Source organism: Anguilla anguilla, chromosome 5 (genome assembly GCF_013347855.1).
Source record: "Anguilla anguilla isolate fAngAng1 chromosome 5, fAngAng1.pri, whole genome shotgun sequence".
Classification (NCBI taxonomy): Eukaryota; Metazoa; Chordata; class Actinopteri; order Anguilliformes; family Anguillidae; genus Anguilla; species Anguilla anguilla.
In genome coordinates, this window is record NC_049205.1 from 47,810,472 (window position 1) to 47,838,416 (window position 27,945).

The window sequence follows — 27,945 nt, forward strand, 5'->3', positions numbered from 1 at the left end:
ACACTTGCCAGAAATCTTTTTCGGAAACATCCCATGAATCAGCTTCAATATATGCCGAAAGTATAAACATTATCTGTCCGTTATTGACCTGATGTATGGTTTGATTAATTGTGTGCATGCTGTTCTACTTAAGGAGCCGCAGTGAAAAAAATTAGAGATAAACAGAGGGACATCTTCACCAATCTTTAAGCATAAAATATGACCGCGGAGGGATGCAATTCGGTTCTAAATCTTTAACTTGAACTCCGGCTCCATTTGGCCGGTAAAAAAGTGGGACAGCTCTCCATGAATGCCCTGTGAAGAATTTTCTAGAAACAGGCCTCAATTAACCTGTGGGAGCACAAGCCTCAGATCCCTGCTAACAGGCAGAGCAAAAAACCAACACTGTAAAACACAGAATAGTAGGGGAGCCTCAAGTCTGATATACTAGGACTCCATTGCTGGTGAAATGAGAGTGATGCTTCATGAACCACAAAATTGAGGTACAGTGAGCTGTCACTGCCTCATGCAAACATTGTCACGACCAATCATTAATTTGGCAAAAGCTCTTAACCTGAGCAGCTTACCAAACAAACAACAAAATGCATCAGTGCTTCTCAGCAAAATGAGTCATTTGAAATGAGTGTCTTCAATAACATATCCACCAAAAACACACCCACTCCCACCCACTTCCTGTTAGCTCTTGGAGACCTCCGGGTCTTCTGATGGTCTCATGGAACGGTGCCTGGTGTGGAGTCCACAGGGGGCCACTCAGCAACGTTCATGTGGGGGGAGGGGACAGCACAGACGCCCCTCACAGGAATCTGTATTTGAGAAGTTTCATAAGGACAGGACTGGCCTGAGAAGAGGTGGCTTCCTCCCAACACACATCACAGGCCTTGGAGCAAAGAGAGGCTGTCATCCGAGACACAGGCGTGCCACAGCAGTTCATGCACCAAAGCTCAGGTCACAGACTTTTCCCTTTTCGTGACATTTAGTGTTTTCGATGAAAGGAGAGACAGGAAGAAACTTAAGCTTAATCTTCCACCAAGAGATTACACCAAGAACAGAACCACTTTCTTTGAGGGTGTATGTACAAGCATTGTACAAGGTCTGTGGTAAAACCTGACACAATCATACAAAGGCACTCCCTCCAGTTCATAAGGCAGGCACCACTATGTCACGTTCATTTCAGACAATCTTCATAATTCATCTCAAATTATTTGTTTGTCAATTGGCTATCTGCCACAATCGTAAAATATTATCCATGTCAAACTGCCAGTTAATATATTTATATTAACTGGCAGTTTAGCTTTGTAACAAAACAACAGTATTCACATAGTTCTGGGACTTGGAAATGGTGCAGTGTCACAAACCAGCGCACAACACACGAGTCGAGGAGAAGAGTCAGCTGAGAATGTCAAGGTCCTGCCCCGGGGTTCTCTCCAGGATGGGGCACGGCTAGTCTGTGGCAGGAGGGGTCGTGGCCTGTAGTCAGGCCTTCCATTTGTCATTATAAGAGACAGGTCTCATAGGAAAGATCATGTTACAGGGCAGAACCGGGCTCATTCAGGCTTTTCACTGTCATGTTGACCAGGACCTCGTCTTCACACCAGGCTTTAAAAAAGCGACCTATTCTCCTTTCATACTCGATCAGTGTCAAGTGGCACTGTCATGTCCAGAATTATTGACATCCAGGATGAAAATGAGGGGATAAAGCTTGTATAAAATAAACAGCAGAGCTATAGTATAAAACATATGAGCTATGGGAAGCTATACTACTATTGTAGAGTATTTATTCTTTAAAAACTTGTTTTATTGAATAACTATCACTCTCTTGGACCCTCCTGCACTAGGTGCATTACGAATATTTGAGTGCAGTAGCCCCAAAGCCAGTTTGGGATCCATTGGACAGTCTAAAGATGAATATGGAAAAACAGATCTGTATTACATATACACAATATACATTAAATATATACACTTACCTTATATATTGACACCAATCACATGAAACAGTACATGGTAAATGGACAGCGCTACTTGAAAATGAAGCTGTCTTGACAAACAGTATGTCACAAACATTGTTAATTCCACATTTGATGATAGGCCTGTCATGCAACTCATACAAGGCATTCTCTAGATATGAAAAGAAGACCTTGTTTTGGAATGACCCTATTAAAATCGGCTAGAAACCCCAAGGGAAGGCGAAGATTCATAATTTGAAGTAAAGAATTTTTATCTCTCTCAGGGTCCCAATATATTCATGCCTAAAAATGCATCAGGTAGTGCCATTATGCGGAGATTCATTTGTTAGCAGTTTTTCTCATCACATCAGTCTCTGTCAAGCCAAACAGCTAGCAGAAAATTATGCATACAAAACAGCAGCTAATGCATAAGATACCCTTGTTCCACTGAAAGCAGCTGGCTTCAAGCAGCAGGTTACTCACAGCATGCCAACTCATTAATATGGAAGGAGAGAGACCGCACAGCTTCTCTTTATTAAGAGCTCCCCAAAAGTTCAGCTTCATCCCCGTATTTGGCACTCGTGGGGCTGCAGCCCATTAAAACCTGAACGGAAGCCAAATTAAATGTAGGCCTGTCAGCTGGAGCCCAGGTTAGACCTATAGACAATCACGTGGAAATGTTTCACCTTTCCATATGACCATCCACATTCCAATATCAGCCATGATGGAGATGGTGTTTTCATTGGTCTTCCAGTCAGCAGATAAGGTCCAGCGGTGGTTTAGAAAGACACAACCGGTTTCATAACTCGATCGGTGTGTGTATTGTCGCAACTGCCATTTGTACAGGGAAACCTCCACGGATGCATTGTTGGTCTCTGAGTAAAACAGTTGGAAAACTGTGATTCACCAAGAAAGTCGACCAAGAACATTTGTTCTGAAATGAAACCTTGAGAGAAGATTACTGTTTAAGATAACAGCACATGGGGGATTTTCTTTTTCGAAGGTATAACAGTATCTGGATTTGCTGGGCATTGCTCCTCACAGTTTTTTCACTGAACCTGTAACCGATTAAATAAACGGCTCACCTTCAGATCCTACTTATGCTCAATGTTTATTTATGTTTAGACAAAAATGAATTATCAAAATGCATTTCTCACAACAGGAACTGCATTTTAATATCATTTCAAGTGGTAAAGTTAGAACCAACTGATTTTACCAAATAATCTTAGCCTTTCACTTCTGACAGACCATTTGACAGGCAAAATAGATCGCGAATGTGCAGATGTATGAGGAATATTAGTATATGCAAAAAAAATTTCCATTTGCTTTTAAAAACGTGTGGTTTAGCAAGGGCAGAGCAGTTTTCTTTAATATTTCTGCTTACCATGGTATGCAGAATGAAGCATTCATGTTCCGACACTTGAACGATACTGCCGAGTGATTTCCAGTTCACCACAACAACTTTAAACGCAATCAACAAATCACAAGCCGCAATGTGTGAGCGTGTATACAAACTGCACTTTACAAAAAGCCAAACTTCTTTTTCGTACTTCCATGCATCCTTTATTCCATTGTAATCTTTATGACATTCACTGTGTTGCGTTGAAGCAACAAAACATTACAACACACAATTACATCAATCTCAGTCTTTCAGTATATTAAGTTAAGGCTTTTTGATTTTAGCAAAAATCTACACTAGTAATGTGTACCGATTAAGTATTTTTGCATTATTTATGCATACTGTGATTCCAGTGACAAAATCAAGTAGGCTAAAATACCTCAAATCACATTTCATATATATTTAGATAGATACACAAGTTTCTTACAAATCAGCATTAAACAAATGTGTAAATTTATTAACAATTACTGAAAAAAACACTGTAAAAAAAAAAAAAAAAAAAAAAAAAAAAAAAAAAAAAAATACTTCAGTATCAAAAGAATATGGGGACTAGAAATAGCCGACAACAAAAACCTGCTTTGTTTTGCTCTTCTGCTTTTCTTAAAAAAAAAAAAAAAAAGAAGAAAAAAAATTTATAGTTTAAGCTACAAACACCAGAGAGGAGCCCTTTTGTTCCAAAAACAAGGGCCAGGAATTCTACAGTTTTCAGAAAAGGAGGACAGACCCTGAAAAAGAAAAGCCATTCATTAATGCTACGAGGAATGTCTCCCGACGTCTCCGTACTGCAACACCGTGAATGGAAAAAGCTGCTGGATATATTGCAAAATCCTTCAAATGAAATTAATGCTGCAGCGACAAGCCTTTACATCGGCCCCAACATTTTTCAGAAAGATATGTCATTAACTGAATCACCATTGAACAAATCTGGTTAAAACATATTAATACAGAAAATGATGATTTTAGATGGTGAAACATTTTTATGCAAGGAAGTCTTATTGTATGTAGCTGTACTACAGGTGCAATTTTCACAATAAGCCTCCTTAAATATATTTCAATATAATGGGGAAAACAAATTAAATTTGGCATCAAGCATGAATATTTTTCATAAATTTATTTTACTGTATGCGCAAAACTCCAATCAATTGCATATTTTCTCGCTTCGGATAAAACGGTAAGGGGGATATCTTCTCAGATAAGGACACGACTGTTTGCGGTACGCGGTGACAGAAAATGAAATGAATTTGTCGGGGCGAGAGCAAATACCCATTGGCTGCAGAGATCTATCAAAAAAGCAGGTGAGAAATGTCCCGGTTTGACAGGCCTGTATCCCATGTAGCGATGAAATGCAGTTCAATGTTCTAGCAACAGTACGATCCAGTTCAGATTCACAGTGATTTTATTTTTTTTGCTAACAAAAGAGCAGCGGCTCGCAGCACCTTCGTGAACCGTGGCGATTCCACGCCTTCTACACCTGAAAGGAATGTCGCAACAAGGTATCAAAAAGACGTAAGGCCTTTTCCCGTAGTGTCTGTATTTAACTTTAAAGCATAAATTTACACATTGTTTAGGTTCCCTCCCTTCCCCCCTGTCACTGCTTGATGAGACCATCTGGGCAGACGCATATATGCAGGGACTCTAACTCTACTCACTTCAAAACACAGAAAAGCACCATGCTCCAAAAAAATCATTCCGTTCCTCATTTCCCGTAACATGTCCTGTACAGTACATTTTAGTGTTAAATTAATTATGTGGAAATGTACTAAAAGCACAACATTTTACAGTATACAATATGACAGGTAAGGGCTTTGTACATTAAGGAGTGTTCCCTGGGTCTGTAACCTGCCTGGGTTAGAGTGGTTTGCGGTTCCACCAGAAGCACTGGCCTGATAAGACTCCACAGTTCAGATCGTGGAATGCAAAAAAAGGATAATCAAAATGTACAAACCAAACGACAGCAATAACAAAAAAAAAGGTTCATTAACAACAGAACATAAAAATAGTGATTACTTCCAAACAACCGCACCAGAAATTCAAGTCGTTTTAATTACCTTCAAGGACCTGAACCAGCAAAATAAAACAATACAAACAAAAGACGACAACAACAACAACAAAAAAAAACCTAATAATTATCTGAGGTGCAAAAACATTTTTGTCATTAAGTACAAAAGAATGCAATCACATTTAAAACCCCTAGGTCCTCCCCGAGCCGTGGTTTTGGCTTACATCGCGGTCGGTAACAATATCATAGACACGTAGGCTGAGAAGAATCTAGATTCAAAAGCAAAGTGCAAATAGGGGTTAGGTCCCCCGGCTCCGGATCAAAGGGGACCTGTCCCACATACGTGCTCCTTGGCCTTTCCTCCGTCACGACCTCTCCCTCGTCCCTGGGTCCGAGCGCCCGCTTCAGGAGTTGGGCAGCTCGAGGGAGATGAACTGCTTTAGCCTCTCCAGGTACTGGGCGTAGAGCTCGATGTCGTTGTGCCCGGCGCCCTCCACCCACAGCGGCTCCACGGGGCGGGGGCAGCGCTCGTACATGGCCAGGCCGTGGGAGAAGTCGATCACCTCGTCCTCCGTCCCGTGGATCACCAGCACCGGGGACGCCACCTTGGACACCTTGTCGATACTGGGACACAGAAAAGGGGGGGAGGAGGGTTGGCAATGCTGTGATAGGGGGGGTCAGGGCACGGAGGGAGGCCACGGCAAGCCAGAAGGTCCAACTTTGGTGGAGTGCCGTGGGTACGTGAGCGGGAGGGGCTCTTCCGTTAAGAAAGCGAGTGTTTTTTACGCTCTGCTCGAATGAGCTCTAAGGTGCCGGAAGGAGCCTGCTGTTGCACGGGCTTCCAGATCATTTCCTCATGCCTCGGCGGGGGGAAACCGGTAATGTTTCCTTTCACTTCGGCATACTAATTAATTACAGTTAATGCATGACTAATCGTTCTTCATCTCCCACTTTAGCGGGGAGTTATTTGAACTGGGTGTTGAAGATAAATGCAATTATGGCGTGATGGAGTAATTACATTTTGAACCAAATGATGTCTAATGAGAATTATCTCCTGCTAAACCGTTAGAAAGCGGCGGAGCGATTTCCCCCTCGCGGACACAATCTACTGCGGGGACGGGATACGCGTCCGCGGCGGTGCGGCGAGGGTTTCCGCGCGGACGCGGCGCTCAATTACAGCCATTCTGGGTAATTTGGTCTGAAGCGAGGAGCGGGCAGTTAAAACGCCGAGCGCTTCACGCTCCGCCGTCCCGCGGCTCTGCCGGGCCGCTCGGGAGCCGTGGAAACGGATGCGGTTTTTTTACGGGCTTGGCACGCGCCGTGGGCAGGTGCAGGGTGGGCGTGGCCCGTCCTGGGTCACATATTCGGAGCGTCTGGGGAGCCAAAAAAGGGGGAACGCGGAGCGGCCCGCTTTCAACGTCACATTCTCTTAAAACGGGCTCCTGTCTGGCCTGCGCTGGCCGAGCAGGGTGGAGAGGCTGGGGGGGTCAGAGGCCTGAGGATGACTGTGGAGTACGTAACCCAAACTGCCACAGCGCACAGGGCTACAGCAGCGCAGAGCTACAGCAGCGCAGGGCTACAGCAGCGCAGAGCTACAGCTGCGCAGGGCTACAGCTGCGCAGGGCTACAGCAGTGCAGAGCTACAGCAGCGCAGGCCTACAGCAGTGCAGGGCTACAGCAACGCAGGGCTACAGCAGCGCAGGGCTACAGCTGCGCAGGGCTACAGCAGTGCAGAGCTACAGCAGCGCAGGCCTACAGCAGTGCAGGGCTACAGCAACGCAGGGCTACAGCAGCGCAGGGCTACAGCAGCGCAGGGCTACAGCAGCGCAGAGCTACAGCTGCGCAGGGCTACAGCTGCGCAGGGCTACAGCAGTGCAGAGCTACAGCAGCGCAGGCCTACAGCAGTGCAGGGCTACAGCAACGCAGGGCTACAGCAACGCAGGGCTACAGCTGCGCAGGGCTACAGCAGCGCAGGCCTACAGCAGTGCAGGGCTACAGCAGTGCAGGGCTACAGCAGTGCAGAGCTACAGCAGCGCAGGCCTACAGCAGTGCAGGGCTACAGCAACGCAGGGCTACAGCAGCGCAGGGCTACAGCAGCGCAGGGCTACAGCAGCGCAGGGCTACAGCAGCGCAGGGCTACAGCAGCGCAGGGCTACAGCAGCGCAGAGCTACAGCAGCGCAGGGCTACAGCAGCGCAGGGCTACAGCAGCGCAGGGCTACAGCAGCGCAGGGCTACAGCAGCGCAGAGCTACAGCAGCGCAGGGCTACAGCAGCGCAGGGCTACAGCAGCGCAGGGCTACAGCAGCGCAGGGCTACAGCAGCGCAGGGCTACAGCAGCGCAGGGCTACAGCAGCGCAGGGCTACAGCAGCGCAGGGCGATGGCGTGCTGTTTATATCCGTTCTGTACAGAGGGTGCGGGGGAGGACTCCTGCCACTCGCAATGAATCGCTCTGAAGGCTGAGGACTTGGCACGCTCTCTCGCTCCGTCCGCCTCCTCTTCCCTCGCCGCCGCAGGGGGCGGGCGCGCTTAACATTCCCGGCCACGGCGCGCGCCGCCGAGACCGCCATCTCATGAAACTTTCATCCGCCGCCACGCCCGCCCGCCCCTCGGAATCCTGCCGCGTGCTCCGGGCTCTGGCTGCGGCGGCTCGGCGGCCTCTAGGCGGGAGCAAACAAACGAGCCGGCGGCGCGCGGGGCACCGGGGGCCACGCCCGCCGCGCTCTCCCCGGCTGGAACGGCGCCGCGAGTCAGCGCTGATATAAAAGCGCGGCGGAGACAATGGAGCCGGGGGGGTGGGGTGGGGGGGGGGAACGGGCCGAGTCACTCGATCCCGAGCGCGCTGGCTGCTAACGCTCAGGGTTTGGACAGAGGGGAGCACAGAGAGAGAGGGAGGCCCCCAGCAGCTGAGGGGCTCTACAGTTACACTGCTGCCGCGCGGAGCACTACTCTGCCCCGTCCCAATGCGCCAGGGCACAGGTGTGCCTACAGAGCTGGAAAAAATTAAGAGGCCGCATGAAATTTTCAGATTCACAGTTTATGGGTATGCGTCGGTGTAAACTCTATCTTTTGATATTTTACTTCCAAAAAAAAAATATATATATATATATAGTCATTTCAGAACATTTATTTGCAGAAAATAACAACTGGTTGAAATACACAGTGTTATTTATACGTTGGACAAAAAATAAAAAAATAAAAGAATAAAAATAACTGTCTTTCTTAAGGAGTGGTTCAACAATCGTTATTTGGTGGAATAACCCTGATTCTGCGTCAAAAACATGGGGCGGTCTCATAATGGGGAGGTTTCCAGAGCTGTATAATCTCAGTTTACAAAGAGCTACTCAAAAGCTATAATAATGCGCTCTCATTGAACAAACACCTTCACCGCTCGTTAGCTAAAATGCTCTCTCATCAGACAGACACTTTCACCGCTTACCGAAGGCACAAACTACACTGAGTAAATTCTATAGAAAAACCGCTCTCCCTGGAGACTGGAAACAGACATTTTTCTTCCTGGCCAGAGCCTGTCTGCAGCCATCTTTAATTTAACTTCCATTATTGGTCCGTCGGTCCAACGGACAAAGAAAAACTGTGCTTACAGCATAAAGCTCTTCTTTAATTCCCCAATGTTGACTAATCCTCAAAAGGCACGACTGCATCTTCATGGAAAAGTAGATTGCGGTGCGCAAATGAGAAATTCCATACCTATTAAAGCTGTCAGATTCTTGACCCTGCTCAAAGGTAGCACTGCCCACAGACTGTATTTGTTCAGGGACTCAATGGAACAGCTTGAAACCGTGTGATGAGAGACCTACAGTATATCTGGCGAGCGGTAAAACCACATTACATACCCCTACAGAAGTAGGTCTAAGCACACCTTTAATTCAGTCAAATCCAATCCAAGAGAACTTAAAACAAAACACACACCCTGCTGCTAGCCAAACTAGCCGACTTCACATATACCCGAGCGCCCCGCCTCAGAGAGAGAGAGAGAGAGAGAGAGACAGAGAGAGCCGTGAGACCATAAAAGTCCAATATTTCCACTATACATTAAAAGCGCGGTGTTTTCCAGACAGGAGTCGGACTCCCCAGAAAGGACGCCGTCTAATGGAGTCGCAGCGAAGATTCCATTAGGCTCCATCGTGGCGGGGAGAGTCTATTCGATAAAGACGCAGTATCAGCCTCCTACACATCCACAGATGTGAAGATTAAAAAGATTGCGGGGCCCGGACGCGGCTGTGGGCTGAGGTATAAACCTCCATCATAAAGGGGGGTGGGGGGGGGGGGGGGGGGGGGGGGGGGGGGGGGGGGGGGAATAATGTGCAAGAGCTACGAGCATAAAGAACCACAAACACGGTACGGAATTCCTATCCCGTTAATCTGCATCCATAAATAGTCTCCTCTCCGCCTATTCGGCATTCTGTTACGGTCGTGACTGAACGAGGGAGACGGAAGGTTTCCCGCTTCCCGTTCCGTGTCCAGTTTATGCCCGCGATGTTCGGGGGGAGGACCCGCGATAAGCTGACCTGCCGGGAGGGAGATTAGGACGGCGAGGTGAGTCTGGGCTGAGTCGTGTGCCTCTCCGGGGCTTTGCTCCAGATTGGTGCCATGCAGATATATTAGAGCACCCCCCCCCCCACAGCTGAGGAAAGCAGGGCGTAGTTTACAGTCGCGTGCGCGTATGTCAGTGTGTTAATGGCTGTGACTGCGGAGCCCCGGGCGGGCCCCGGGGTCCATAAATAATCCTGCGGAATAAAGGCGGCGGGGCCTCAGAATAGCGCGGTCGTCCCGCCGGCGTGCCGCGGCTGTCCCGCGGCCGGCCCGGACGGGACGGCGCGTCGCGTTCCAGGGACCGGCCCTCACCAGGGCGCCTCTCAAGGCCTCCTTCTATTACCGACACAACCCCTCTGGGGGCCAGGCTAAATCGAAACGCTGACAAACATCACCGAAAATACGAAAGCAGGCCTAATGGGAGCAGCGTTCCGCTGGCGTACAATGAGCTGCGGGGTGTGTCTGGTCTCCGGTCGGTGATTAGCGGACGGCTCGAGGTTCGAATTGAATTTCGGCGCTGGCCCTTTTCGGGAAGACGCGTGAAACTGAAAACCGCTCAGCAGTGCATCAATTGTCATTTATTCTTTTGGAGAATGAGAGCGAGGAAATGTTCTTTAAAAAATTTTGTCACTGTGACAGACAAACTCGGCTATGCGTCGCTCTGAAATGAACGGATGGTTATGGGGGTACTGCAGGGTACAGTCTCTTAACTTTCAGAGCAGTTCTGAAGCGTCGAGAGTGCTCAAAAATGGGCAGAAGACAGACGACTGCACAGACACTCAGACCCACTCGCAATGCTACGCACAAATACTATGCGTAAAGCTGCTTTACACGGTGCGCTGCGCGCAGGACACTGTGGGATGGTGATGTTATCAGTCAGAACTGTAACGGGGACACCGAATGAGCAAATCATTGCCAGCGCCTAAAAGAAAATGAACGGTATATTAGACCTGCCAACCATATATGCTCCGGTAATGGTAGATGGCACTACAATTTGGATTCTACAGAGCAGTCCATCACCATCAGCTATGAAAAACATAAGAGAAAAATGTATAACGTACGGCTGACAGCCAATCAGAATTGAGTATTTAACCAAGCCATGGTGTGTGTGTGTGCGTGTGCATATATATAAATATAAAATTTCTTCTTTATAAAATATACATACTTTCACTGCAGGCAGAAGATCAATGCAATAAAAAGTGAGAACAGAAGCATGGGGACGTTAGGCTGGAGGCAGGATGGGGGCGGGGGCCGGTCTTCGGTTGAATTTGGGAGCCCGGTTTTCAGAAAGCAACGCCTGACGCGTGAATTAATGATTAATGCACTTTGCGCGATGAAAAGTAAAAAAAAAAAAAAAAAAGAAGAAAAAGAAAAAGCCACCAATCACATCTGAGCTGGCCTCTGAGTGGCAGCAGGCTCTGTTTCAGTGAGGGGGAAGGCCCGCCCGGCTCCCCGTACCCACCTGGGGAAGGCGTCGAAGCAGTAGGTTTTCCTGGTGTCTGGAAAGGCCACCCTGAGGCCAGACATGAGGGGGGAGTGCAGGATGACGGCGGCGCACTCGTAGCGGGCCGCCAGGTCCACCGTGGGCACCGTGCCGATGCTCTGCCCGTACAGGATCACGTTCTCCGGCGTCACGCCGTACCTGGACACACAGACGGACGGACAGACGGACAGACAGACCGGTCAGTTCACAGGAACTCCCACCGCACTGAGCCACCGTACTGCATCGTCACACTCACCAATGCTGAGACACAGGAAAAGGATCAGCCGCCCCAGCTAGGAATGTATCCTACAAATTAGGCATTTCCCCGCCCTGAAGTAAGGCCTCTTTGATTGGGGTGTAATTCCTAATGAACCCCATATTTTCCTTGGCATAATTAATGTGAACATTCAACAGAAATGATCAGAATACAGGTTAAAACCTTGCATTGGTCTGAAAACTAAATGTGGAGCATCTGTCAAAGTCGATAGACAAGATTCCTGCAAACTTTCAAAAAAATGTACCTGTTGGCAATCTCCATTAAGAAGTAACATGAACACTTTCAGCAAGGATAAGATTATTTTTGCCTGTGGGATTGTTAAGAGTACGAGCCCTGTATCTAAAAACATCAAATAAAAATGAAATGAATCCGGATAAAGTAACAAAATACAATAACGTGTTCTGAACTTAAAAGGTTAATCAATGATCTCCAGACCAAAAATGATATGCAATCAATATATATGTAAGGTTTACATGTGTTGACATTACCCTTGCCTGGATATTAGACTATTTAAAATGCAAAGCGGGAATACAGGGGTACCATCTCATAAGGCAGTACTATTAGTCTTCCAAAAAAAAAAAAAAAAAAAAAGATCTTGCATGGAATTAAATTAGGGCCCTAATTAAATCTTAAGGATCAAAGCAATTGCACCCATATATTCACACTGTCTTAAGAAGTAAGCTGCTATTAAAACATCCTCAACGTGACTTATGTTACTAGTGTAAAGTTCAATTATTGTGTTTGTTCAAGTTTGTAGTGCTTCAATTACAAGAATCCGAGGTCAATTCTGAAATGATGAAATATTTTACCAATTAAACTGTTCTGTAGTACAGTGGTTAACATCAGCTAGGTTACATATTTACGAAATGTGGGATCTCACTTTTAATAACCGCTATTCATAACAGCAGCAGCTTTATCTGCCGGGGTTACGGTAAGGTCAGAATCACCAATTATTTCTGTTCCTCATACTCACTTCCCCACATATTTGGATATGTGGTGACCCTTGTTATTTTCCATGCCCGTTTCTCCAGTCTACAGAGAGAATGAAGTAATGCACCGCAAAAAAACCTGGGTCCTGATTGGGCTGTGAGTGTGGTTCAGAGGCCAGAGCCAATCAGTATACCGACTGTACAACTAATTTTGGCATTTCATCGATCCGATTTCATGGAATAAAAATGCATACCTTGATTTTGTACCACTCTACAGGTTTTTTGTTGTAACCTTGACCAAAGATTAAAGGTAGGCCACATTGACTGCAGACTTCAGAGAGACTTGTTATTCAGCCTCAGTGCCAACTGGGATATGATACGTCTGCATCGGCGACATCATGACCACGTCCACGATTCTCAATTATAAAAAATAGTTCCTGGAATTTAGGCACACAGTCAACCGGCATCCTACTGATCCGTAACGCTGCATTGGCAAGAGTTCACATCCAGGTCCTTCAGTTAAAATGTCATTCTGGAAAAATGCAGTCCACATTGCATGGGCTGTTTTTTTTTTTTTTTTTTAAAGGGGCTTATGAAAGGCACCTTATGTTTGAGAGAGAAGTCCGGCGAAGGGGGGAAAAAAAACCTGTTCCTTGGAAGCGCTCTTCATAAGACCCAATTCCACTTGACACGTGAAAATGTGCAGGCGACCGCGGCGGTAACACGTGTTTGTCTTTACGTGTTTGTGCGGACCTGTCGCAGGGCCGGGGGGGGGGGGGGGTGGCGACCCCTTTCTCCCCTCCGCTCGGCACGCATCGGCGGTCGGGCCCGGGACGCGGGGGGCGTGTCAGGCATGCCGCGGGGTCGCCGGCGAATGGAAACACATTTGATATCTGACCTTTTCTGTTAGCGCTCCTTTGGCGGGGCTAATCCCTGCAAGGTGAGAGCGGCCCAGAAACAAAACAGCCTCGAACCCGGAGCGCGGTACAACGTGTGCTCCGGCCTGTCCTTCGCTCTCCGAGCCGTGTCCGCCTTCAAAGAATCCAACCCCGCTGCAGCGTTCGGGAATCCCCTCCCACGCGAAATTACTCCATTACGTGCGACGCGTGGAACGTAACCGAGAGGACGGCCCCCGCGGAAACCACCGGAACGTGACTAATCCGGCGGACAGGCCGCCGCGGGCAAACTTTCCTGACAGACAGGTGGCGCTTGCGAGACGAAGAGGAGCGGAGGAGACGGAAACGGAGGAGGACTGCGGAGCGTCACAATAGAGAAAACGAGTTTGAGGACGGCTGGCAATTCGGTGCAGCCGATTAGAGCCGAGCATCTGGCAGGAATTAAAGCGGAGCGCCGCAGTCCCATAACTCACCCGAAAACCGCGCGCTACCCGCCCTCGCGCCCCGCAAAGGCAGGGAGACGGCCGGGCCCGGCCTCGCCCGCGTGCCGCGCAGGTGCGTTTCAGTGCCGTTTTACCGCCCGGAGACGACGCCTGCCGGTTAGAAACGGCACGTTCGAACGGCCAGCTTCAACCAAAACAACCGTTTAGAAAACCCTGGTTTAGAGGGGCAAATACCAGCTCAAAACAGGACTGCGTGTGGACGCTGGAGGGAATGCGGTACGGAACGCTCTCTCTGGAAGTGTTTACGGAAAGCAGAATTCACCGTCCGGCAAACATCTTTGCGCGCTCTTGTTATTGAAACGGTCTCGGTGTTGTCGCGTGAGGCACGTAGCTCGATCACAGGAGGGTACTTTGAGTCTTGGGCTGCACTCCGCACTAAGACAGCAGCGCTGACAGAGAAGGAACTATTAGTGGCTGTTTTTCAAATCCAGAGACATTTTAAAAAGGCTCTAAAATGGAGAATACGCAAGGAAAATGCCTCAGGGCAAAAAGAGGTGAAACAAAATGAAACAACATAGAAACGACGGATGTCAAATAGACTATTTTTTTATACACTAAGAATCAGATGGATGGGGAGACTCACTTTCTGAAAAACAGACACATTATTTGGGGGTGGGTGGGGCGTTGAACTGCATCCAAAATCATTAGTCCAAACAGGAGCCCTGGATGGAAAGCCACTGAAAACACAGTGCCAGGAAGGCTGTTTCACGTCATGTAAAAGAGGTCAAACAATGAGAAACAGGTTGTCAAAACAAACACCGGCTTATTTTCGAGAAAATTAATGCAAGTTGCACAGGAGCCAGCCATTGGGGCAGAGCCAGAATTAAACCGAATTGTATAACACCGGCCGTAAAAATAATAACACGGAAAATGGGATTTCATTTCGCTGGCGAGAGGTGTGTAAAAATACCTGTTTGAATAAGTGCGGTGAGCAGGAGCGTTTAAGTATTCAAAACGGCTTGTGCTGAAATAAACATTTACAAACGACTGCTGGCAGAGATCTTTCTGTTCCCGTCTGCCAGCACTGCCAACCCTTAAATAAACACCCTTTAAGCCTTTTACAGGTAGAAATTAAATCTCCATTCAGTCTTTAAAGTTAAACGGCATATTTCCGCTGAACTCTCATTTGCAAGCAAGCAGCAAGAAACGAACACAACTGCTGTCCTCAGCTGTCCCCAAGGCATATTTCTGCATTCGGTCCTGGGCGTATATGGACACAAACGTGCACAAATGTGTGTACTGCGGCATCTGAGGCCGAGTTGGTGAAGAGATCTGTTTTCTGACAGAAATAACGGAGGTGACAGAAATGGCAGATGTCTTCTGTACTGTACATGTCACTTGAGATGTATGACAAAGCAGCAGCCTTGGGCCTAAAAGGAGCACCTACGTTCGACTGAGAACATTAAGAAGCTGGTGAGGTGTTGCAGCCCTAGGGGGTGAGCAAGGACTTGACTTACTACCTCCCATGTCCCATTCCTTTAATGCCACTTCATGAGGAGGAGGAAGAGAAGGAGAAGAATTTATGAAGTGATTTTTCCTTACATGACTGTAAAAGCACTTTCCAAAGAAATGACACAATGACGAGACAGGAATGGAGATGAACGGGACAGTTTTTAGAAAATCCAATTAATTATACAAAAATGCCACAAGGCAGTTCAGAAAACAAGACGTTCAAATAATACAAGTGGTTGAAAGCAGTCCAGTTCAACACAAACGCGGGGCATAAAAGAAGTACATTCAAGAACAGGAATTAAGTGAAAGTTTTACAGCATGGGTTTTTAAAAGGCACTTGTCGTGAGCTGATATCGTTTGAGCAGCTCTGATGTTCTCTGGCAATGAGCTCTACAAAAAAATCCCCCAGTAATGGAACTGACCAGCAGGAACCCGTGGATTCCAGCCGACTCATTTACAGGTCGGTTCGGTCGGTGGAGGATCGCGCCGAACGCGTTCACCAGCGAGCCACGGGCCGCTGAGCCGGGTGGTTGCTTCGGGGGGGGCGGACGCCGCCTGCCTGTATCAGCCGCGCGTCACCGTCGGCAACGCACCGCCACGTCAGAAATTACTCGGACAAGGACGAGGCGAGCGAGAACATCTGCGCGCTCGTTACAGAGTTACAGCGCCGGGGCTTATTCGTGACATGGCCGCGGTTCTTTGAGCGGAACAAATCCACTCCTGCCGAGCGGCGCGCTGGCTCGGCCGACAGCTTCCTGACGTCGGTACAAATTATTTTGTTTGTTTATTGTCACTGGACAGCTTTCTGGCTTTGGATCTGTTACTCGCCAGCCACCGGCTGGCCAAGACACGTTCGGCGGAACGGACTCTGAAGTGCGGCCACGATTTCCACGGGCGCTAACTTACCACACAAACATTTGCGGGAGCCGCATGTGCGGCAGCGCTGCTTCTAAGACCGGAGCCAATTCACGCGACGCGAGGCCTTTCCACCGTTTAAAGTCACAGCCAAGTTCGGTTCACACTTTACAGACTTGGAGCACTTGACGGATGCTTTAAACTTCTGGCCCACTGACCTCACGCAACTATTCCTAAAAAACAAGGAAAGCGCAGCTGTTGTAAGTAACGTTTCTCCGCGAAGGAGATGTGCTCAGCGCAATTCAAAACGGAGACATTCTGACCTGATAATGCACAGGGGGACCATAATGCATGAAAAGTAATGCACAGAGCAATTTACATGAAGATGGACTTTGCTGAAAGACATAATTTGTTTGTGTTTTTCATTTCGTTAATGCAGTTTAGCAGCTGTGAAGGATTAAAATCTGCTCAACCCACACACCATTCACTTCACTCCTTATTATTTGCGTTACGAATTAATCCCCAGCCCATTTGGTTCGACATCACAGACTGTGCCAAAGCGGTCCCCATAAATAAATTAATTGAGGAAAAATGCTGACTTAAAGCCTCCGCAGAGATAACCTACAATGTTATTCCAAACCGCGCGCACGAAATTCAGCGGAAAACAGACAGGAAGGCGGAAAATTCATGCTGTCAAAACGAAGGCCCATTTCACATCTCTGTCTCAAAGCTGTTCGCGGGAAGCCTGGCGTGTGTTCCGATTTTCACTTTAACAGAGCTCTTAATCAAAAAACAAAAACTGCTCTGCTAATCGCTTTCCGTGTGGCACAAATCAGCAATGTGCACCAATACGGCGCACATGCTTCTGCTAGCACAATAACACCGACCACATTAATCCAATCCTTTCGTAAGACTTCTGGCAGATCAAATAAGTTCTCACATTCAGAATAGAATTCAGGTGACGCCTACACCCTAACTCATGAGAAGGTGCTCAAAATAAGAGAAGGGGCCACATAAACAGTGGGAACACCAGGCTGACGGTACGGGTTTTTTACGGTGCTCCGTTTCAGCAGGGCGCACTTATTTTGGGACAGACTGAACGTGACGCCGCATTCCTGGAATGGAAAGGTGAGCTCGGAGAGCTTCACTCGTCTCCGTCGCCATTCATCAAAAGCACGGCCGCGAAGCGCCGCTAGCCTCCTGACGGGTTCGCGTCCAGGCAGCCATGACAGCCGCGAGGATGATTCAAGCCAGGCCACGGAACTAAAGGGTGCCACCCGATGGTTTCCAGCCGCGCTGCGTGATCTACGGCGTCTGGCGTTTCACAAGGCGGTCATCGGGACAAAACATCATCTGGAACCCGTGAAAACGGGTCAAGCAGCGTGAGGCAAGGTGCTCGTCCTGAATTCTTCCACGCCAAGAATGTCTTTTAAAAAAAAAAAACCAACGCTGACCCGAACCTTCAAGAAGCGATGGGCGGACGGCATAACTCACGGCGAAGCTTTATGAAACTGCTATTCTCGGAACAGCTCAGGAACCTGCAGTGGAACTCATTACCTTGCATACTTGACCAAAAATAAACCCTTTGTGATCCCGTAAATCTCTTATTTGGGAACACTTGTGAAACCCTTTCTTTATTTTTGCTTGTGTGAATGGGGGGAAAAAGAAGAAGGAAAAAAAACTCATCCTCAGATAAGATGTCAGCCTGTGACTCAACTGTCTCTGTTGGGCTACAGCTCAAGGCAATGCATCAAGTGATGGAAGTGATGGTAGCTTACTGTGTGGGTCAACTGCAAAAACAGGCCAGAAACACTGGTCGGCCCTTCTACCAATTTGGTAGCGCAGCTCAGAACTTTAAAAGCTTTAAGAACATCAAGAAATGGATCAAGAAGTGTAGGAAAATCAATTTCTTAAAAAGCCAACAACAGCCTTTCAGATGACAGAATTCCAGGGGATACTTCAGTGTCAGAGAGGGATTGCTGGTCTCAGAACCCAGAGGAGACAAGAAAGAAAACAATTTGAAAAGGTCTACCTTGCCTCTCAGACAGCAGGGAAAACGGATTATTGCATTACTCACTCCCACACGAGAAAATATGCTCATTTTCAAGGCCAAGCTGCCGCTTCTCAGCGCATTATCATAACACATGCCACATTCGCAATCGCAAGTGGCACCCAGGAAAAAAATGGAGGCCATTAAATTTAAGAAATAAAACAAGACTTTAGCAAGAGAAAGAGTCTACTTCTGTTGATGAGCTAAACAACGAGTCGTTCAACGCAGCATTTATGTGTGCCTGATTTGGCTATAAAAATAAAATAAATAAATAAATGAATGAATGAATGCACAGTTAGGGTGCAGGACGTGTACGACTATAAAGAACCAGAACTATTCAGCATAGATCCACATTTGAATACCATTACACCAAACTAATGGCGTATGAGCACTGCCACACCAGTGTACCTGCACTCCGGACTGTTGTATCGGTCCAGAGATAGAATCAGGGGTCACACTGTTGGCATGGTTCTATCCCTGAGAAAGATACTTCAACTGAATAGTATCAGCTGTAAAGATAGATGATATGTTAAAGTGAAACGGCACAAAAACCTGTGCCAATATCCACGATATACCATCAAATGCCATATCGCTGTTATAAAACTAGAAGGGAAACTAGAAGATGAGAACATAGCACACTTCAAAAACTCTGACAAATTAGCTATCTAGCTATGTAAACACTGTTCATTTGTACACTGCCAGTCAAGGTGCAGTTACTGAAGTAACTCAAAATCATTAGGCTAACCCAAAGAGATCAAACGATAGGTATGTTAAACATTTCCATTTTCCGAAACTTTGCTCTTACTGTTTCTGTACGCTAATGGATCTGTTAATGTTACAATATGTCACAATGATATTAAAACAAAGTGCAAACATCCTGTTTACCCATGGGGTAATAATCGGGAATTGTTGTCACGGCTGGAATGCAAATTGACTTCTCGAAACAATGAACCGGATCCATCCGTTATATAAAAAAATCAAGCCTGTGTGCCTAACAGCTGCTAAAAGCCTAAATGTAACGTAATGTAATGGCATTTATGGTGTGACAGTGTGAATAAAAATACATTATCCACAGAGACAAGTAGTAGTGGAGAAGAGGAGTGCTACTCTCAGGACTGCAAAAACACAGTCAGACACAACAAATGGGGAGAAACAGTGGTTAACTACTTCAGGATGAACAGAAATATATTGTTATATAGTTAGACCGTAGAGTTAAACACTATAATCCCGAATACAGTAATTTATTAAGAAATTAAGTGTCATTTTATTCCCCAAAACAGAACAAATTCCAAGAGCCCCCATGTCTCAAAAACTGTATACAAGATGCAGACTCACTAGGCAGTTCCAACTACCAATTATGCTGCGCATTCGGTTCTCACAGGTATCCGGGAGACCCAATTATAACCGGTCGCATTCGAAAACATTAAATCGGTTGTTGACAATCAAATGGTGATGCTACAAAAAGGTATGGTATTTTGAATAGGTTTTTTTTTCAATTCCCCCCCAAGAAAATTACAGCCCAACTGTGCGCGGAGCTACATTTTTCTGTACGATTACATTTTTTCCAAACTCAGAGAAGTTAGCAAGTACACAGCCCCCGCAGGTATTTTGATTATCATATCAATCTACCTATGCATCAAATGGCCTTTCAGCACAATGACAGACAATACCACCCTCGCACAGTAATTCGCACAGAACAGTACTTCATGTCTTCATTTTCCTTCCTACCGATCAATTAAAATGGCGCATGAGTCACGGAGCAATTGTCCTAATTACAGCTGAACCTGTAATGAGATGACAGTGTGGGGTGGGCTTTTTTTAGTCGGTTCCATAGGCTTTTCATGCGCCCGAAATAAAATAAAATAAATTCTGAAAGGAGTTCCTGTCATGGAAAAACTGCAGCTGGAAATGTAACGGTGACAGTAAAGATCAGCAGCTCCGCAGACTCACTGAGCACAGAGCGGTAATCTTGTCTCGGAGTATTTGCGCATTAAACTTCATCGCCGTTGATGGGCAACTCTCTTGCCAGTGTAGACTGCTGAAAAGACGAGTAACGGCCGGAAATAAATTTTTTATAGGTGAAAGATGGCTGAAAACACTGTAAAAATGATATATAAAAGTAGGCCTACGTCCAACCGCTGCAGGGAGGTCTGCGGGCACTTGGACGACAGCACCGGAAGGCTCGCCAGAGGAAGGGCTTAATGAGTTCTGTGCGCGTTCGGATCTCGGATAAAGATGCTGAACTTCTCATTCAAGTGCAAGATTTAAGAAGGAAAAAGGCAATTGATGTCAGATATCCTGTTAGTCTGGATTTATTTGTCTGGCCTCCATACATTTCAGGAAGTCTCCCCACTGCAATATTTCCTGCAGTTCCCTAAGAAGAATGATTATGTATTGATTTCTTGGGGAGTCGGCGGCCAAGACTGGGGAAATGCATCACGACGTGCGCGACCGAGGGCTTGCACTGCAGTGACCCCGACAACTCGCGGAAAAAAGCGCAATGCAGCAGCGGCCAGGGAACCGCACCCGTGACGAGGCGGTTGCGGGTTCGAAGAAAGCGCGGGGGGACCCGCTAACTGCATGCAAATGTAGTCGCTAACTGCAAGGCCTCATCAAGCGCGGCAGATGGACGTTAGGCTCGCTTTCGTTGTTTTAATGCCAGCGGCACAGAACGGCGACCGCAGCTTGACAGTCATCGCGTTCGCCGCATTAAGTGATTGTTCGCTCCGCGCCGCATTTTTACGTTCCCCTTTATCTCAGCGCTGTGCAATGTGTCCCCCGCCAGCGTGTCTGCTTCACAGGACCTGTACTGCGGCATGCCACGCCACAGCCAGGGGAATTACAGCCTGCATGCACTGCTGCTGAAACACAACAGGCTCTGTACAGCCAGCACGACTGTGTGTGGAAGAGTCTTCAATGACTCATCTTGCTCTCCAACTGGAATTGTATAATTACTGATGCATGCGCATTGTTTTCTTTTTCCAAAGCAAAATTAGCAAAACAATAAAAAAAGGTTACATATTAAGAAATAGCCTATATTATGATTATTTATATCATAATCTATTTTAGGCAATAAGCCTATAACCTACATAATAGCCTATTATTTCAGCATTGGTGCATGCCTTTGGTATTCAATGATCTTTATTTTTCACAAAATCCTTAAACGATAAAGAACAAAGAACAAAAAAAGGCCATCAAAACAGAGCATGCCCTTTGACACCCTTTTGATCTGAATTTGATCTAAATGAACAAACACAGTGCTGTGTCCCACTGTTAGGGTGCAGAGGCAAGCCAACAGCTCAGTTCTACGCAATTTATAAATTGTTTTGTTGCAGGCACAAAAAGTTGCAGAATGATCCAAAATCCAATTAAAACATTAAATTAGTTCTGAAAATAAAGTCACTAAATGCTTTTTAGAAGATAACAAGCAAAGCAAAAAAATAATAATTTCCTGTCATGCTTTGGCAGTTTCTCAATCTCGTTCAGGTCATTATGTGATGCAGTATAAATGTTTAAAGCAGTGCATTAAGAGTAATAATAGCTTTCCTTGGACAGTTTTGTAAAAAAAAAAAAAAAAAAAAAAAAAAAAAAAGAATAAGAACTTGATTGGGCTGCAGATTACAAAATTAATTGCAGCAATAGGAAAAGGTCTAATGAGGAGTTATACTCGATATATGTTTGTGTCATTGTCATTTTCCCAAGTGCATTTTTCTCATTTAAGCTTCTGTTACCTGAAGGGGAAAAAAATTAATAAGATCCATTGTAATACAATCAGCATGGCTTACATCAACAATGTGTCCAACTGCTGATTCGCTCAAATAGGGCTTAAATAACAGCTAAAACGTCCTTCGAAATACAACGGCGTGTAATTTCCTCCAGAATAGAATGTCCAGCTAAATCACTAGTCACTGGTTTAGTAATGCACCCCACAGAACCGTATCCTGCCTGTCTCAGAGCCAAATGTGGCCAGAGAGGCCATGGAGTGAGACACAGTCAGAGGCAGCCGTACCCAGGGATAGGTTTAGTTCGGCCTGCATACCCCAGCTCACTGCAAATGAGCAACCTCTTAGGCAGTTTAAATGCAGTGCAGTCTGCCTGTGGCTAGCTGCATGGTACCTGTGTGACTAGGCCTACATCTCAGCTGGTGAACTGAAGAGGAGATGTGGTCTGGAAGTAGTGGTCCGTGCTAGTCTGCATGCTCTACAGAATCAACGGAACGGGCTGACACGATACAATACTTGGTCCGCATTGGGAGGAAAAAGCAAAAAGACGACATAAAAGGCAGTTTAAAAACTGACTACAGTTCCATTCTTATGCATTCATCTTTTAGATACCATAGTCATGAACCTCGAGCGATGGGTGACCGTAAGGAAAATTGGGCTACATGACCGGAAATATTACATTTCGATGGGACCATTACAAATCCTGTCCTGCAGTGAGACTGGCAAGCGCCGATTTCACGCTGAATCAAAAAATCCCCTTCACGACTCATCAGCCGGTGCACCGTTTAGCCGCGACCTTTGTTTAAAACTTAACAACTGCGCCGACAACGACGGCACGTCATTAATCGCTATGCCGGAACTCGGGGAGAAGCGCCCGAAACGCGAGGCGCGCCTTCGGGCATGCACTTACCCAAAACAAGCGGAGGGTTTAATTTGGCACCGTCACGCCGAGGAGCCGCGTGCATCGGCGCGCCCGAGAATCCGGCGAGAGGAAACATCGGCTAATTCAAGGGTGCGCAGGAGGCGATTAACGTCAGTCAGCTTTCCGAAATGCGGAAAGGTCGGGACGGAGAGAGAACCGGTGACCTTGCCTTCTGAAAGACGCAGAAACGGTCCGATTTGTTGTTTCAATTTAGCGAGGCCCGGCTTTCAAAGCAAAATGGGCGCCGCGCTTTACGTTTAGCCTAGCTCTGGGTTTGAAATGGATCGGCTGTGGTGGCAAAGCCACTCATTCAATAAAAGGCCCTTAAGTGAAAGCACTGAGCGGCGCTAGGAAAACGGTTTCTTTAATGGCACTGGCCAGCTGACACAACACGGGCTGATCTGAAGAGATCAGTGAGGGCGCGTGCCTTACACGAAGCCCTTCTCTGGGCCTAATGGGAACAGCAGTGAGCGAATGCAGCCAGAAGGCCATCCTAAATGTCAGCTATAATGAAGAAACTATTCTTATTACAGCTTTGACATTATGGCAGGAACGATCTATTTTTGTTTTAAGTGAATAAAAATAATACAAACACCCGAGTGAGCCTTTGCTAATACTCTAATAGTCAAAGGACACTGTCCACAATCCATACTGATGAGTGGGGAGAAAGTCGATTGGAGGAACAGTTCTTCACTTTTTGAAGAATGATAAGCGCCTTGGAAAAAAATTACAGCAGGCTGTAATAACACAGAGAGTACACCTAATGACCACCTTACACTGGTCATTAGGTTTTAATTCATTCAAATGCATTCCATCAGATTTCTCCCCAGAGAGGTGATTGGCAAAGATGATAATCTGACTTGAAAGCATTTTACCGATGATAAAAGAACGGCCGGTGGAATACAAATCAGAGTAAGCGCACTGTTGATTATATTGCTTTCTCACACCAGAGCGTCACTACCTCTCAGTCTCATTCTGCTGTCAGAGCAGGAACACTTGATTGATTTCGTGGTACTTATGTTGATAGGCTTCAAGGTTTCTTCATTTATGAACAATGCGAAAGCTGACTTTAGGTTTGGGCCAACATTGTTACATCATCATCGTTTGTCCTGGGACAAACAGCTGAGAAAACAATAACTAACTTATGTTATGGCCTTATAAAGCAGTAAGACGGCATGGTTTCCCCTATGTATTAATGAGAGAGGCACAGCACCTCTGCTGAATTCACAAGCACCTCCGCAAAAACAGAAAAATCTAAACCCAGTCAGATCTCCATTGTGGGGAAAAAGGCGTGGTGGTGTTCTTTTTTTAACAAATATTTCCAATGTGTAGTCGTGATTTGACCAGGTCAGATGTAGGCTGTACCAGAGCTTGCTGCTTCAGCAGGCTGCCACTGATTCACCTCTGAGGCACTCCCCCTGCCCCCCCACCCCTGCTATTTTCCTGGGGGAAACTCTGGACTGGACAGTATATGTGGGAGTAGCACAGAAATGCCGATTCCAATGGAAATCAAGCCTCTTAAATCCCATACAGATTACACCCACTCACTCTTCACATAAGAATCAGCAATAATGGGAAGCAGCAAACGCAACTGACTAGCATCGGTGTTAATCTTGCACACTCCTACACTGCCTTGGACCCACGGCCAAATCTATAAGTTTGGGTGTGCTGTACTGTTCATCAAGCGCAGACGAGAGCATGTGAAGTAGTATTTGTTTCACCTGGCGTGACTCATCTCCCCTGGTGCAAAAGGTTTTGAGGAGACACTTTGGAATCCATTTCATTAAAACTGTTTATCAAAAAGACCACTACTGTGAATGAGACGGGGAATACTCTGGCTGGCACTATATTCCATCAACATAAAGGATCGAGATAGTGTTTGTTCCCTGCCGAAGAAGCTATAATTAGATATTTTTCATCCTTAAAACAACAGCCTCCGTTTAATTTTAGGACTCTTTTAAGCTGTCCCCAATAAATGTTAAAAATGCATTTTCTGACAGGCAGGTTTGATATAGAAGCTTTTTAAAATGCATCAGGCAATCATTTAAAACTAGTACTGTTTAAAAGGCACCAAATGACTGCTCTATGTGTGTGAAATTAACAGGGAAAGTTTATGGTTGGACTTACCAAGCTGAAGATACACATCAGTGTAATTTGTGTTATTCACATGGTGCGGTCGATATGTCAACAAAACACTTCAGCACAGAATATACTGACACACAGGTAACCTTGCCGTCTTAAAAAAACAACAAAAAAAAAACATTCAAGCTCCATCTTTACATGTCAACTTACAGATATGGGGGACAATAATATCTATGAGCTAAAAGCAAGATATAACCTAGCCGAGTACTATTTCAACTTTCAGGACTATGATGTATCATCAGCCATTTCAGAATTTCATTTCCCCTTCTCATTATTATTTCAAAGACACTTTCCCCATCACATCAAGCTCACAGCATAATATTAAATGTTGGCAAAATGTAGAGGCCTGATGGGCATGCTCCCTTTTAAGGTTTTTCCCCCTTAGAACGACACTTACTTTATAAGAGTACAGCAATTTGACCTCATGTGCGTTTGATAAGAGCGCCCTTGCTCCTGTAATGCTAACAATGTCATTCCTCAGCAGATGCAGTCAGACCAGTTAGTTGATGAGGGTCATCGTCTGAGATTGCCATAGAGACAGCGCTGCGTTTCCTGTGGCGTGTCCCTCGGGACTGTGACTATGCCTGTGAAAATGACTCATGTGTGAGGGCTTCGCCGGCACCCTTGTCCTCAGCAGCTCCTGTGGGGAAGGTGTGTACTGCATGTTACCACATCCTTCATCTCAGGCACAGAAAAGTGACTGGGGCCAGACCATTTACTGTAAAAGCACTGAGGATTTAACAGCCTCTGAACTGGACATGCATACTGATAACAGTCAGCTAAATGTGCCGTCTCTGTAACAGCAAGCCAAAATGTGCAAGAGATTTAAAATAAACCAACAAAACTTAGGGTAAATACAGGCCATGGTATATAATAGAATATGGAATTTCTGTGCAATTCTGTTTGTGATCACACACAATCACACAGCATCCTTCTCAGTTTCTTTCAATTAGGCCCAAAAATGTGCAAACACAAGAATGGGTTACCATATCTGGTTCATCCATACAGTGAAATTTGAATGTGACCATTGACCCAGAATAAGAATACAATCCATGACTCTCGGAAGTGGAGACAGAAACCCACCATATAATTTCATGCCAAGAACCAGTAAACCCAACACACTTCTTCAGTGTGACCAACCATTCAAATGCAGACAAAAGCACAAGCAGGTGGAGTATGTGTAAACGTATCATTCACTATGGATTATTTACTTACCACCTCTCAATCAAATTACACACAAATTACATTTAGGCCAAACACATTAGCCTATTACAAATGCAAAATAGCCTACTGCTCAGCAAGCTCGGTTTGTGAAATTTTAGGCCCCAATGCAGTACAAGGCTGTAAACCCTGAAATGCTAAATTCAATTTTGTATACCTTTAGAAGTGTGGATAGGTAAGATGCTCTGTACGGCTCGGAAGATCACCACCATACACCCATTAGGCTATATAAAGTGACTATAACACAAATATTAAGGCAGGCCTCGCAGTTGTTGAATGGCGAGTTAGTTACACGTTGCAATAGCATAGCATGATCGTCAGGGACCATGGGAAAGTGACTACCAGAACTGGCGAAGTACATGGTAGCTAACATTATAGCCCCCCAACTCCAACATGTTCACCTTATAATTTAGTCTCATTCACGAACAAGAAGGTTAGATGAAATATACTCACTTCGTCCTAAGGACTTGCCAGGCTGCTTCAATATCAGCATACAGATTCTTTTCCGATGGTTTCCCGGTGCTGACCCCGTAACCCGAATAATCGTAAGAGAAGACGTTGCAGTTGATCCTAGAGCCCAGACCGATGTAGAAGCTGCACATCTGGCCTAGGTCCACTGCATTCCCGTGGGAAAACAACAAGGTATACCGGCTGTTTGGGGCGCAGCGCACAAACATGCACCCGACACGATTCCCTCGGCTTGTTCTGGTATAAAACACCTCGACCGCATCCAGTTCACGCTGAGAGTACTGCCAGTCTGCACGCTCGTTCAAATGAAGGCTACAGGTCCCGTCTGTATGGTTCTGCACCGTGTATGTGGGCTCCGGTGGGAGAAAGGCGAGCTTAGCGGCGATGCGACTAGGGCAGGGCGGGCAACAAAATAGCCAACATAGCTCGCCGATGGAGAAACCATTCATCCTAGGGCCTTGCTCGGGCATTGAGGCTCAGTATAATACAGCTAACTAGCTAGCTAATCCCTTCCCTTTTCAATAGCAGCAAAGCTAGCTAGCAACAATGTATGACAAACGCAAACGATAAAACGACGACTAACTGACTATTCCTTCTTATTGTAGAGTAAAAAAACACAAACGGCCGTCGACATCATAGTTAAGAAAAGTCTTGTGCGCAAATCATATAAACTGGTATTTATTTTCTACAAATATTATTCAGAATAAAGGAAGACTAAAGCCTATATTGAATGGCTAACACAAAGCAGGCTGCCATGTCTTTTTCAGAAGCCAACTATTCGGTAAAGCTTCCGGGTTAGACGGCACACATACCATGTCAGTTCCGCTGTCAAGATAACAGTGCATTACCATATTTGAAAGCGTATTCTTGAATTGCAAACGTATTCGGTCTGTAAAAAATTAACAATATTGTGAATTCATGAATAGTTTTTATGCAATGCTATTTTCTTTTAGTTTATGGAAGACATACACGTAGGCTGATTAGCCTACTGTCTTACAGTCCCTAACACTATAAGGCCTACGCTAACTAAATGACTTTTAGAAGTAGGCTAATAATAGGCCTAGTAAGTATAGGTAAAAAGTAGCCTATTAGGCAACTTTTTTTTTTTGTTTGTTTCTTTCTTCAAATTTCA

General features: G+C 46.0%; 1 protein-coding gene across 1 annotated transcript; it reads right to left on the reverse strand.

Moving 5' to 3' along the window:
• Positions 1–3,475: 3,475 nt before the first annotated feature.
• On the reverse strand, positions 3,476–27,594 carry abhd17c (abhydrolase domain containing 17C, depalmitoylase). Its single transcript, XM_035419950.1, has 3 exons — positions 26,799–27,594; positions 11,356–11,535; positions 3,476–5,965 (listed from the first exon to the last, which is right to left on the reverse strand). Exons 1-3 carry the CDS (start codon positions 27,281–27,283, stop codon positions 5,746–5,748), a joined length of 885 nt encoding a protein of 294 aa, XP_035275841.1. The 5' UTR covers positions 27,284–27,594; the 3' UTR covers positions 3,476–5,745.
• Between the last annotated feature and the right edge of the window lie 351 nt (positions 27,595–27,945).